Source organism: Leptopilina boulardi, unplaced genomic scaffold, assembly GCF_019393585.1.
Source record: "Leptopilina boulardi isolate dan_hultmark-lab unplaced genomic scaffold, ZJU_Lbou_2.1 LbouV2_214, whole genome shotgun sequence".
NCBI classification, from domain to species: Eukaryota; Metazoa; Arthropoda; class Insecta; order Hymenoptera; family Figitidae; genus Leptopilina; species Leptopilina boulardi.
The window spans coordinates 5,049,839-5,065,048 of record NW_026137768.1 but is presented as its reverse complement, the minus strand read 5'-3'; the positions used below and the strand labels follow the sequence as shown (position 1 = coordinate 5,065,048).

General features: G+C 26.7%; 1 protein-coding gene across 3 annotated transcripts in view; it reads right to left on the bottom strand.

Annotated features, from left to right (window-relative positions):
• Positions 1-1,232: 1,232 nt before the first annotated feature.
• LOC127279266 (klarsicht protein) overlaps positions 1,233-15,210 on the bottom strand; it is a 127,100-nt gene continuing 113,122 nt past the window's right edge. For all 3 annotated transcript variants that reach the window (XM_051301517.1, XM_051301516.1, XM_051301515.1), the window contains exons 18-20: positions 13,931-14,132; positions 5,741-6,123; positions 1,233-4,299 (exon numbers count right to left, since the gene is read on the bottom strand). In XM_051301517.1, the coding sequence (XP_051157474.1) occupies positions 4,014-4,299; positions 5,741-6,123; positions 13,931-14,132 (871 nt within the window). In that variant the 3' untranslated portion in view covers positions 1,233-4,013. The remainder of the gene's footprint in view (positions 4,300-5,740; positions 6,124-13,930; positions 14,133-15,210) is intronic.

Here is a 15,210-nt window from a genome sequence, read left to right as displayed (position 1 = left end):
TAAAAGAATCTCAACAAAAAAAATACTTTACTTTTTCAAATTATTATCAGAAATCAAAAAAAAAGAAATTTTGTATCTTTGTTTTTTTGTTTGAAATTTCTTTTAAAATATTATCCTCACTGTTTACAACTTAGCGATGAATAAGTACTCGATTGGAAAATCTCTAGAGTGAATCTTTAAATTTTTCTTTTTAATTAAAATATTTCTAATAAAATAATAATTAAATATTTTTAATTATCTTGTGTAACTAAATTTTATTGCATTTTAATTATAAAATTTAGAATATAATTTTTAGTAAAATTAATAAGTTTTGTGAAAATCAGTCTTTAAATAAAAATTTTAATTTAAAATTCAGTAAAATTAAATTGGTTTTTAATTTTTTTTTTTTTTCTTTAAATAACAAAAAATTAAAATTATTTAAAGTTTCACTCAAAAGATTTTCTTTGTGCATCCCTCGTGAAAATGAAAAATAAATCCCGAGGGTTTTTTTTTTCAATGTCTTCTAAATATAGATTTTTTTTTCAATAAACTGTGAATTTTTAGGTCCCACAGGAGAGCCAAAAGCTATCTACCTTTATATTATGTTGATTTCGAGTTGGTGCAAAAAAAAACAACTCTTCAACCAAACTCCGAAATTGCAACTCATTTTATAAAAATAATATATATGTATATATAATAATAAAAAAAAAACAATATATAACTTTACAACATAACATGCATGATTGGCTCTTCGCACTATATTTTTTTGTAAATATATAATAAATTACGTAGAGATAAAAAAAAAATCCTCCATTGCGTATTTCGTAAACATATAAATATTTTTAAATAAGTCTTATATGTTAGAGATATATAAGAAAAATCCTATCAATAAAAGTACATTTTATAACAAAAAAAAAGATACGCAATGGAGTTGGCATTAATGATTAATAAAAAAAGAAAAATTCAGACTTATGAAAAAAGCATTTCTTCTACTTGTGAAAATTAACGCTTTTAAGAGGCAAAAAAAAAAAATTTTATTTCGCTAATCATCGTGCCTTTAAAAATTCTTTAAATATAGTACAAAGTGCAACGCTTACATGGTAAACGTTTTTAATAGAAAAAAAAAAAAACACAAAGAAACATTTAATCAGAAAAAAAAAATGTAACTTCGGTGAGCGTTGGAAATTAAAGAGGATTCTATTATAGAGAAATGGAGCACTAAGTGTTCTCTTTCTGATATGACTAGTTTTAAATTCTTTTTTTTTTTTTTTTTTTTTTGAACACATTTCGTTGTGATTTGTCCTTGTCAATATTCTCTCTATCTCTGGACGTTTTTTATTTAAAAAATATTCTTCATTTTTAATTGTTTCTTTTTTTCTACCTGCGCGACTCTTGATAAAAACTAGCTTCACTATCTTTTCATGTTTCTATATATCAAAATAACCCTTTTGTGATAAAAAATATTTTTCTATTTTATAAAAAATTGATATTTCGGAAATACAAATGGAATTCTTGATTGAAAAAATAATTTTTAATTCAAATAAAATTCTCACCTTTCTCACATGAAAAATATTTTCTTGAATAATACGATTTTATATTTATCAAAATTTTTAAATTAAAATTATTAATTAGTAACAATTATTAATTAATATTAATTAGTATTAACAAATATTAATTAATATTAATTAGTATTAACAAATATTAATTAATAATAATTAATACTAATGAATATTAATTAATTACTGAATAATTAAATTGTTTATTAGAATAATTTTAAAACAAGTAGGGGGTCCTTTATGTTTATTTCATAAACATTATGCTTCCTCATTGTGTGAAGCAAAAAATTCGCTTCCTCGTGAAGGAAGCAATGAATTTGTCCAATTCAATTGATTGATTTAAAAACTTTCGAATTAAAAATGTTTAAAATTAATTAAATTTTTTGAAAAATAAAGAAAATTTTAATTAATTTTGAGTGTAACATAAACTTTATATATACGAATCGATTCGTTTCAATGCAGGGAATAAAATTATTTCATATATAAACATGAATTTAAATAAATACATCATTTTTTAGCTAAAATGAGAATTTTTGATTTTTTAACTTTCTTTAATTCTTTAAATTTCAATCAAATCTATACTTTATATATATCAATCGATTCATCTTGACATGAAGAAGACGATTATATTATATATTACCTTAAATTTTTCGATTTAAAAATTTTTTCAATTAAAAAAAATTTTTTGGAAAAAAGACGATAAAATTTTTTTTTTGGGGTATTTTTAAAAATCCTCTCGTCATTTTTGAGAGATTAATGTGTTAAATAAGCCTACCAAATTTTATCCAAATCCATTAAAACCTGTTAAAGATATCGTGTTCACAAAAACGATCCACACACACATACACACACACACACACACACACACACATACACACACACATACATACATCCGGACAATTGATCAGGATCTCATATAACATGTTTCTATATAGAGGAAAATTTGTTTTCACCATTTTTAAAAAGTTTATAAACGAAAGGACTACATAGCTTCCTCCACGAGGAAGCAATAAATTATTTTTAATGAATACGATAAACGATTATTTCTTTTGAGAAAGATAAAAAAAAAAGAAAATTCCTTCAAAGAAAAAAAAATTTAAATTTCTTGGACGAGAAGACGTAATCTTAAAATCTGGGAAGCAGAAAAGCGGAGAAAGCGTGTGACACACGTGGTTACTGATACAAATATAGATTCTAGATTATAAATTATTATAATGAGAAGTGTAATCTATCAAAAAAATTGCATGCAAACGCTGAAAAAATAGTATATCTTCGCAGGTAGAGCTTATATTATCAAATTATTATCTGTTCTTTGATTATCGATCATTATTATACATATTTACAATCAAAACTATGTTTCACTCTTTTTTTTCGGTTTTTTCCTTTTTTTTTTTTTTTGTTATAAAAAACGACACCAATATTGGCACTTTTATTGTGTTACTCATAGAGGGCATCTTTTTTTTTTCATTTTTTCGTATCAATTCGTATAAAAAATTTCTGCTAAAAAAATGGAATTTTAAAATGTTTTTCTTTTATAAAAAAATATTATAAATTTTTGTTTTCTACATAGAAATTTCATTTATATTAAAAAATGTGGAATTTTTATCTTGGTAAAATATTTACTTCAAATTGAAATTTATTTAAAGTTTAATTTAATTTTTATTAAATCAAATTTTAATTCAAATTTTTCAATTTTTTAAATGACAGATAAGATTTAATCAAATTTGATTTTTCTTTTTACTTTCATTTTAATATTGAGGCACTTGATGAGATGAAAAATTCAGAAATATCGAATTTTTCTAATTCTGAGCAAAAAAAAAAATAATTGCAATGCAAATTTCTGGTATAAAAAAAATATTTTTGCATCGCACAATGGTGCCAATATCGTTACCAATTATCCTCTTCTAATTTCTATCTACCTTTTTAAGCGTTAGATAATCCACTATATACTTTAACGCGTATACACGATTAAAAACGCATTTAAAAACTCTTCGAAAAAATGTTCTAATCTACTATATATTGTATATACGTACCTTTCTTTACTTCTTTTTTTTATTTCGTTAAAAATAAAAATTATAAAGTTGCATAAGATCTCGATTTTAACAAAAATCGAAGAAATTTGACCCTGCGGTTGTAATTCCGTTTTTTGGCCAAAGGCACTTTCAAATATTTTCGGAATCAATCCTTTTTTTTTTTTTTTTTTTTGTCCACCGATGAATATGGTGACAGAAATGTACATCACGTTTAAGAAAAATGGTATATTATTGTTATTAATAATATACACATAATTCGAAATTATTTCAATAATCGATTTGAATATCAAAATTTTGTTTGTTTTTAAAGCTTTTGGATAAACGTGATGAATGTCACGAAAAATTCGTGGATCTCTCAGTCTTTTGATCATCATATTAGAATAGAAAAAAAGTCAATTGACTTATTTTCAGATTTTGTTTTTTTTTTTTTTTTCTTTTGCAGTGTTCACACTGGAGGCGGTCCTCGAACATAACGCAATTGTGGCGTCAATGATAAATTGAGACTGTTGGCCGCTTCACAGCAATGTGGCTCCAAAAGGCATGCTGCACAAAATAAAGCGACGAGCGCAAGTTGAAATGGTAAGGCTGCTTTTAAAATACGCCAAATCCAACTGTTTGGTTCACTTGGTTCGCTTTCTGGATCGCCAGAATTAGTGACACAACCCTTTTTCTTTTGTTTTGGATTCCATTCAGCCTCTGAGTCCATAGGACTCGTCACTTTCTTTCGCTTTCTGAAACAAAAAAAAATTATTTTCCTTTTTCATTCCAATTTTTTGCAAAAAAATTAATTCGAATAATTAATTTTAAAAAAAAATAGTTTTTAACAAAAAAAATTTTCTCCACGTAATACCAGAGCGTAAAGAGCGATTTAGAAACTATTGTTATAAATTCGATGCGAATTGTTTGCATAATATATAGATAGAGTCTTGTATAAGTCGAAAATTCAAGGCGATAAAGGAGAGGAGAAAAAAAAAGGAAGAGCGTAACGAATTGATGGACGTGGAAGCGGGCGTGAGTTTTTTACAACTTTTTTTTTTACGACGCAATATAGGAGACGTTTCGCACCCAACCGAACTAAACCTATTACCACCACAAGAAGTCAGTGATTAAATGTAACTATAAAAAAAACATCCTTAAAACAAAGTTAAATGAGGTGGCCAGTGATAACGGCTCAGCTGTGAAAATAATTGTAACTTCTGTATTGTCATTAGATAATCTGATTTCAGAAAAAAAAAAAAATTAGAGAATTAATAATTATTATTATATTAAATATTACTTTTTGATAAATATTGCAAATCATTTTTTGTAGATATTAAATTATAGAAGAAAAATGACAACAATTTGTAATTTTAAATCAAAATCACCTCCTTAAGGGCAATTTAGCTCAAATTAAGAAGAAATAATTTGTCTCGCAATTGCACTATTCCCCAAAATTCAGAATTCTTTGAACATATTGTGCTGGAAAACGAGGGTGAGAAAAGATGGTGAGGATGCTTATGAAAAGCTATAATTCATTTCAACAGCTGACCCCCTCACACACATACACACTGCAGTGGTTCTCTTTTTTTCACAAACAAAAAAAATTTACAAAATTAAAAATCGATTTTATTATTTTTTAAAATCTTACTATTTACTCCAATTTTTTCTAGTATTTAAAAACTGTGCCCCCAATGAATTGTTAATCAAATTTTTGTTACCTTTATTCAAAAATATTTTTTATTTCTATTTTTTATTTGGTATTTATATTCTGTATTCTTTTTTTGACAAGAAAAAAATATAAAAATAAATTTATTTGAAAATTGGTGAAAAAAAACATTGAAAGCTGAGAACCCAAAGAGCTGTACTGTGTGAAAACTCGGAGAAGGATTTGTTCATTCAAAGTTAAGTTCTTATATTCAAATGAGAAGGCGCGTTATAGGGGCAGCATATTATGAACTGACGACTCCCCTTCTTATAAAATAGATGCCGTCATTCTTAACTTCTCATTTTCACGTTATGCAAAATTATATGTACGCGATTTTTTAATACCATACAAACAATTTCACAAATAATTTAATTTTTTCCCTTTTTGTCGTATTTTTTTCAATTCGGCTTTTGCTTTAGTTTTCTTATTTATACAAAAAAAAAAGAAAAAGAAAATATGTAATTTATGTAAATATATGTGAAACTTACATTGAAATTGGAAAATTAACGGGGCTAGATGCTCGATTTGTTGAACGAGATTCAACGCTGGCAGCAGTTCGAACAATGAGTTCGCGACATTGTTTCTGAAGTGTTCGTAATTCCGCTTCCGCGTCCTCAACTCTCTTCCAAAGTTCCGCCAATGCCTCACTTCCCGGTGCCAATTGACTTTCCAATGAACGTGTCAAACGTCGAAGTGCTGCCAAACGACGTTCACGTTCACTCAATTCTTGTTCACTGCCACTATCAGATATTCCACTGTCCGACAATGAGCCACCCTCTTGCGTTAAGCAAATCACTGTCGTGTCATCAAACTTTGATCCATTCTCGCTTGTGTCCTCCTCCTTCAATGTCTCATTCATTAGCTTTCCATTCTGCAAAAACAAAAATTTTTGTTCATTTAATAAAAAAAAATTATTTTAAAACACATGAATATTAAAAATTAAGTATTAATAATTAAATAAAATAATAAATAACTAATTTCATTAACTAATGTAATTAATTTAATTAATTAATTCAATTAATGTTTCGAAAATTAATATTATTCGAGTTTTTATCCAGCCGAAGTTAATAAAGAATCGAAATTGTGTTCAAAAGTATTTCTATATTTATCTGAATTTTTATATATCAGATTTACCTTCCTGAATTTGGCTTCGACGCTCAGCGCCAAAAATTGTTTTTCGTAGAATCAAAAATTTCAAATTCCCTTTTTTTTATTTTTCAATCCAAATAATACCTTGAAAAATACTTCTTAAGACATTGTATAAACCCTAAACCTTTTTAAAAAATGTTTTGATATTTTTGGTCTCATGAAAAATAATTTTCGACGCTGAGCGTCGACGCCAAGTTCATGGAGGTTCAGATTTTCCACTTTATCGAATTTTTACTTAATTTAATTTTCATTTAATTTAATTAAATTTTTTATTTAATTTTCATTGTGCCGAATTCTCATTTATCAGAATTTTTATTTAGTCGTTTAAAAGCCTCGGATCGACTTTAAGGGATAAAAAAAGTCGTTTTAGTCGATTTAAATTTTAAAAAAATCGATTTTTTTTATTTTAAAAAAATTTAATTGATTAATGAATATTTTACTTTTACTAATGTTATTAAATATTAAATTCATTTTATTAATTCTGTAATGAGAATAATTCTATAAAAATATTATCAAAAAAATTTATTTCGATTATTTCGGAATCTTACTAATTGTAGGACAAATTTTCAAAATTTTATTTAAGTAGGACAAATTTCTAAAAAAAAAAAAAAAAAAAGATCCATTTTTATAATTTTTTGAAGTCTGATTTAAGCAATTTATTCTAATTAAAAATTTTGTCATAGGTTTTAGTTTTTATGGTCAAAAAAATTTCAGGCAATATTTAATCAAGTTTTACAGATTTTTAAATAATAATAATTTTGGAAGAGTTAATGTTGAAATTTTTAGAAATAATTGAATTTCAAAAGATTTTGTTAATTTTCAGACAATTATTAAATTTTACAGAACTAAAAATAATTAATCAAATAATTTTGAATTTAATTTAATTTAATTTTAATTTAATCAACATTTTTTTGAAAGTAATTAAATTTTCAAAGATTTACAATGTAGATTTTTGAAATTAATTGAACTTCAAGTGATTTTTAATTAAAAATTTTTGATGATCACTTTGATTCCTGGTACATTGCAAATAATTCTCTGAATTTACAATTTATGGTTTAAATAATTAAATTCGCCAAAGATCTGCGAAATGAAAACTCGACTAAATGAAAATTTCCAAAAAAAAAATTTTAATTCAGTGAAACAGAATTTCTGTTTATTAACACAAATTTTTGTACTTTAAGTAAAAAAGAAATTCTTCCATTTGAAAATTAGGATTTAATAAATAAAATTGTGAAATTTAATTGTTAATTCCACTTTGTAATTCGGCGAAATAAAAATTCGATCTCAAATTATAAATAGAAATTTTGAAAATCAGTTTTACATAATAAATTGATCTCAATAAATTTGGTTCGAATTCCTGACTAACATTTGGTTAAGACAATATGTACTAATCGAATTCAATCCAATTATTTTTCTCTCGTAATCTCTATTTTCAAATGAAAAAAAAAAAATAAGCCCTTTAATTCTTTTGTTCTCTTTTATCCCTTTCTCTCGGTTAAATTATTCCCCCTTTTCGTTAATTCCGTTGAAATCAGAAAAAAAAATGATGAATAATCTCCTAAAATAAAATGGTACCATAAAAGAAAAGCTGTTGATTAGATCAACTTGTGCGAAATCGGTACCGGGGATATAGATACGGAAGTGTAGTATGATATCGAATATTGTATAATCCAGTGGCTCATGCCACCGGGAGGCATATAAGACGATGATATAGAGAAGAAAAGAGAGGTCTGAAGAATGAGAGAGAGAGAAAGAGAAAGAGTGAACTCTGGATTGTGATAGCATAAGGGCAGAAAAGAGAAAAAAGAAGATCGAAATGGGTTGTGGAAGGTGGAGAAGAAGTGAGAGAGTAGATTTAGGCTGTTTGCACCAGTGGAGATGCGGGGAACGAGCCTCCGGTAATGAAAAGCGCGATCGGAATATCAAGTAGCAACCTCTAACCTAACCCATATATACAAGGTGGTAGTGTGTATAACGGATAAAAGGTACGAACCCCCCGCGCACCAAGAAAACATCTCAGAAAGGCCCAGCAATCACGTACCAAACTACTAAAACTTGGACCATTGCCATCTTCGAATCGAGACAGATATATCGATTCTTCATACCATCTTTGCGCTAATAGATTTTTTTTTCCCCTCTCTCAACTATATAATGTGATATAAAAAAATATTTCGGAATTTTCAAATACCAAAATTTCCAATTCAACGAATTTGTCAAAATTTTCATTTATCTAAATTTTTATTTTTCAAAAGTTGATTATTATCAAATAAATATTTACTTGAACCAAATAATTTTTATTTGAATTAAATTGTATTTGAACCAGTAATTGACTCAAATAATAATTATTTGATATGAATAAATATGTGTCCTGACGCGGTGAAAGGGACCTTATGGTACAATAGCAAATTGTACTTTTGAATGTTCATAATAAAAAATGAATTGAACAAAATAATTTCTAGTTTTTGGAAATGAAAGAGCAACTCAAATAATTTGATTTCGAAAAATTAGAAATTATTTTGTTCAATTCATTTTTTATTATGAAAATTTAAAGTACAATTTGCAATTGGACACATATTTATTTGATAATAGTCAAATAACCGATTATTTGAATCAAAGAAATGTTTTTTTCAGTATACAGTAGAAATTTTTGTAAATATTTTTCAATTTAGGGAAAACGTGCCAAAATGTGAATTATTGATAAAAAAAAAATACTAAATTTCCAAAAAGAGTTTATAGAATTATTAAAATTTTTTTTATTGAAATTCATAAATATTTATTACAAAAAAAACATTTATTTAAAATTAAAATATATTTTGTACTTTTTATATCAATAATTTCTATTTCGACACTTTTTCTTCACCAAATTGAAAAATATTTACTAAAATTTCTATACTATACTTATTGAAATATTCTTTCAGTGATGGAAAACAGGAATAACTGTTTAATTAATTTATAACTAAAAAATTGTTATATTGTGGACATGAAAAATATTTTTCAAAAAATATTCTGCAGGACGGAAAAAAAAATTTCTGTCTTTCATAAAAATCCATTTCCCGATTTTTTCAGGTGCGATACAAAAATAAAAAATTCGGACAATTCGACGAAATTGCTTTCGAAATATAAAATTTTCAAAATCGTTTCTAAAAATTAAAACAAAATTTAAATTCGAATTTTTCTAAATATTCATTTACTGGAAAAGGTTCCTCCTTATTTTTTTTGTGAAAGTTTTTTTTTTTTTTTTTTTTTTGAGCGTCATTGTTACTCGATCGCGAAAGAATCTATAAATTTTGATAGCTACTAAATAAAATATTGCGAATGGGTCAAAAGAGAGAGAGAGAGAGAGAGAGAGGTGTGGTTCGGGGTCGAGGGTCGAGTTTAGGATCACCTGCACTATAGTATATACGTATATACGGGAATCCAGTTGTTCTCGAGAGTCAAGCGACTCCCTCGGGAGCTTGGATCGTTAATCGCCCGAACGATTCGCTTTCCTGTCACGTACCGGGATGGCCCGTGGAATCAGCGTAAAAATACAAATTTAATATCATCGCCCCGATCCTTGTCCAGCTGCACTCGCACAACGCCGCAGATACCCATAAGTAGAATATGGAGACTTGTTCTTTCCATCGCGAAATAACGCGGCGTAATTGGATTGATTTCGAATCACATTCTTCTGTCCAAGACTAATTGCTCAACGATGATTAAAAAAAATTCTTCTGTAACAAAATAAAAACAACTATTTTTTTTTGTTAAAAAGCAGCAAAAAAATCGAAACTGTAAAATCAGAAGACAATATATTTTGTCGAGACAAATTTCCAAACACACATGCAAATAAGATGAAATCGCAGAGCATCATTGGCATCTGCGTTCCAAAGTAACCGCGAATAAAGAAGATGCGAGAGAGGGTGAATTTTTGTCAGGGGATTTAAGAATTGGGGAAAAAAAAGGAGAGCGAGATCTAAAAGATGGATCTAAGAAGAAAAAAAAAAAAAGAGAGAAAGAAACGATTCACTATCGCGAGAGCGAATGAAATTATTCCCTCGTGTACAGTAAATATAAAAACCCGTTTTTTTTTGAGAGTCAAATTATTTTGTTTATATTCGATTGTGCCAAATGTGTGGTTCTAGGTTTCAGGATATGATTCGCGTCTTTGGTGCAGGGGGAGAATTTTTTTTTTTTTTTTTTTTGGTTGGTTGTAAGTCTTCTTGACAGACGAAATGAGCGCACACAGGCAATCGACATGTTTCGAAACACTTTTCCTCTATGTATTTATTCAAGTTTGGTGCCTGTGGAAATTCTTAGCCGAAACGTGGTTACGCTGGCAAGTTTACTTTATATGCAAATTCCCATGGAAATTCAAGGGAATAGGGCGTGACGAGACGTTTAACAGTGGCAGGTGTCATCACTCAAACGTTCTCTATTTATTCTTTGTGCCACTCAATCTCTCTCTCTATGAACTCTGATTCAATCTTTGCTAAATTACCCAGATTAGTCAGTTTCCGATTGTATTATAGAAGCTCTGAATTTCGAGGAAAGCATGAATAGAGCCTAAAAAATATAAAATTATTGTAATTAGAATTTTAATTTCACAGAAATTAATAAGAGAAAATTTTCATATAACCACAATTTGATTTTTTGATTTATTATTTATTATTTTTATTTATTATTTAAAAGAGAATTTCCATTTTTTCGAATTTTTATTTAACAAAATTCTATAAAACAGAATGCACTAAAAGAATTTATAATCTACAGTCAGAGAAATATTTTTATTTGCATTTATTTGAGACAAATAAAAATACATTTGCCTTAGAGACTAATAATTTTTTATTTGTTTCAAATAAAAATGTTAATTTAGCACAGACAGGCCTCGGATCGACTTTAAGGCGCAAAAAAAGTCGATTTTTTAATTTAATTAAGAATAATTCTACACGAATATTATAAAGAAAATTTATTTCGAATATTTCAAAACCGAACCGAACAAACTTTTAAAATTAATTAAGTAGGATAAATTTCTAAAAAAAAATTTAGTTACAGTTGAAATTTTTAAAAATAACTGAAATTTAAATTTTTGTAAAATTTTATAGAAATGAAAATAATTTATCAAATAATTTTATATAACCTTTTTTTAAAAATAATTGAATTAAAAATTCTATAATTGAATTTGTAAAGAATTTCATTCAAATTATTTGAAATAATTAATTTAGAGAATAATTTTAGTTAAAAATTTGTTATAGAAAAATTCTTCTTAATTGGAAATTGGGAAAAGAGAAAAAATTTGCTCTCATGATATTCGAGTGAAAATTGGAGTTCATCAAAAAATTTCGAAATTTAATGTGTTTTAAAAATTCAGTTAAATAATAATTACAGTATCTCGTTTATCACAGTTAAACATTAAAGTATGATGGAAGGAGAACATTTAAAGATCTACGACACATATATATATATATATATCCCTCTGAATTTCCCGTTCTTCCAATCTAGCTGAGGAAATCGTTTTATGCGCACAAGCGGTACCCGCGGGACCCGTTGCCCCGTCCATTGACGTTGAATAATTGCAAACAGCTATCTCACCAATTGAAAATCAGAGAAACACGAACAACTACAATCCTAAAACGATTTGTTCATTGATTTTCCCTGATTAAATATAATACCAATTGTGTAATATTATTTTTCCTATATTAGCCATAATTTGATAATTTGGCTTTCAGTTTCATTTTTCTAAAATTTTATAAAATCGCAAAAAAATATAATAAATTTTTCGAAAATGATTTCCATTTTCGAGATCATTGCAAAAATGAGTGTGGGAAAGTGTGCAAAAAAAAGCGGCGAGATCTGTCGGTTTATAAAAGGAAGATAGGACCCGAAACGAGGAATATTACAAGAGAACGACTTATATAAAAGCGGAAGGCGTGGCGATAATTCAAGAGAGGGCAAAGAAGGTCTGTCTTCTCGTTTTTTTCTTTATTATTTATTTTTTTTTTTTATTACACACCACCGAAATTATCTCGTTTACTCTCCTTACAAACGAGAGAGGATTCCTGACACAATACAAGATTACTTCAGAAATTAAAACAGATTAATTAATTTTCTTCAATATTTATGAAAATTCTTTTTGTATACTTGAAACAAATATTTTTTTCTGAATATTTATGAATATTTTATCAAAGCCAAAAAGGAGAATTTTTATTTAATAATTTTATATAAAATTTAATTATTGAAATTATTTGTAATTAAAAATATCACTTTGGAGGATAGAAAATAATTTTTATTGATATGTGTGGAGAACACACGGGAAAGAGAAATATGTTCATATAGGTAGGAAATTCGAACTTAAATTGGCGAGGATAATTCGTGAGTGTTTGCGCTTTGAAAGCATTATTTTCAGTAATCAGCTTGGGGGAAATTAATCTCGAGTCTGAATATATCCTGAAACAACACAGCCTTTTGATGGCGAGGACCGAGAACCATCATCTTTGATGAGTGCAAAGGGCATCATGAAAACATGAAGCCGCTGATCTACAACCAACCTTAATACTCAACTTTCTATATATATATACTTTAACGATATATTAACAATTAATTCGAATTTTTAAACAAAATTTTAATTAATTTTTATTTAAAAGAACTTATAAAATTTTTGATATCACTGAAATTAAAATTACATTTTTTTTTTAAAGAAAAAAAAAACTTACGTCCGACAAGGAAATGAAATAATTAATATGAAAAATAAACTGCAACTAAATAAAAAAATATGAGAAACACTGTTTTTCGATACTGAATATTCGTTATAAATCAACGATTCTCAGGCGATGGAAAAGTGAATAATAATCGATATATACAATGTGAAAAGGAAAGGACGGAAGATGGTATATTACTAATCGCGAGGATGTGCGCTTACCCACTGCAATCACTTCATGTCTCGTCATGGATCATTACTAATAATAGCCAAACGATTTAAATTAGTAAGTTGAAGTTGTATACAGGTACGATGACCCATTGAAAAAAGGAAGTAGACAACGAATGGATGAAGGAATCAAAGAGTAAAGGTCGAGAGACTCGGAGATTCTTTTCCTAGTCAATTAATGCATATAAACCCTCAATCGATGAATATTAACTGTATTAGGCCTCATATATAAAATTATTCCCTTGAAACGCAACTCACTCGATCTAAACTCGATTTTTTTTTTTTTTTTTTTTAATTCGAACCAAATATAATTATAAAAGAAATATATATTTATCCCAGAACTAAATATTTATTTGTTTCATTTAGAAATTTTGTTTGGCAGAAATACAAATTTAAAAAAAAAATTAAAAATTAAATAAAAAATTAAAAATAAAAATAAAATAAAATTTTTATTTAATATAAATGAAATTTTTACTTGATGTAAAAAAATGTTCATTTAATGTAAATAAAATTTTTATTTGATGCAAATAAAATTTATCAAATTTATTTGAGAAAAAAATAAATATTTATTTACCTCTGAGCATTTTGTTTTTTTTTTTCAATTTAAATGGTATATTTGTCAGCTTACTTGGCAATTGTTATCCTGCTTCTCGGAAAGGAGACGAGCAACATCGCGAACAGAAGACGCTACTTCGTTGGTGGCACCTGCTTGAAGGGCTGCATCTAAAACTCCAAGGGCGTCCTTATCTCTTCGCAAAGCACATTGTAATTCAGTCAAACGCGCAACGAATTGTTGAATTGCTTGCAAGGCACATAATTGTTGATTACCCCTGTAATAAAAAACAATAATCGTCAAAAATTCCATTTTCTATGATAGCACACATTATATTATTATCAACAGATAAAATTTATAATTCGATAAAAAATTTATTTTATAAATATTATAATAAAAATTATATTATAATTTAATAATAATAATAAGATAGAGATTTAATAATTTTATATTGAAGAATATTTTTTTCATAAACACGAAACAAATTAGAGGAAAAAATTTGATTGATTTTTGTTAATATATCGAAAGTGGAAAGAAAAAGAGAGAGAGAGAGAGATCAAACAATGTCTTGAGGACAAATAAGAAACTGAACATTGTTCCAAGTATTTGACCCCTCTTCTAATGTCAGCAAAGAATAACATTTTATCTCGAAACCCTTACTCGATGTAAAAATAAATACAGGAAAGTATCCTTCAAAATTACTTTCGATTCAATACAAAATAGTGAAAAATATTTTTAACGAAAATACAAAAAAATATTTAATACAATGCGAAAGTATTTTTTTTATATAAAAATCAGATGAAATAATTATAGAAAAAAATACCAATCAATGAAAATACATTTAAAAAATATTGTTTGAAAAAATACTGGGTTAAAAAATAATAAAAATATAAAAAAAATACTAAGTTAAAAAAAGTATCAAAAAAAAACATACTGTGAAAAATATCTTTACAGAACAATTAATATTATAGTGCTTTTATTTCTCAAAGGGATTATAAAATGTTTTCCTCTATTAGGATTTTAAACCCTATTTTAATTTCCATATAAGTACTTGATCCCCTTTTGTTGATAGGGGGTTTCATGTAAAACGGGATTGACCACTGACCCACTGGGGGGTTTACAGATTACAAAGGTCAAGTCCATGAATCGGATTCTTTTGACTTTTGCCAAAGAAATTCAATCAAACAGAAAATAAACAATTTTTATAGCGAAACAATATTTCTGAAAATTTCATTTTTAGCAAACAAATTTTTAAATATATATTTTTATTTTAAACGAATGTATTTAAACTAAATTATTAATTTTTTTTTTCGCCAAACAAAAAATAATATTTTCACGCAAATTTAAAAATTTAC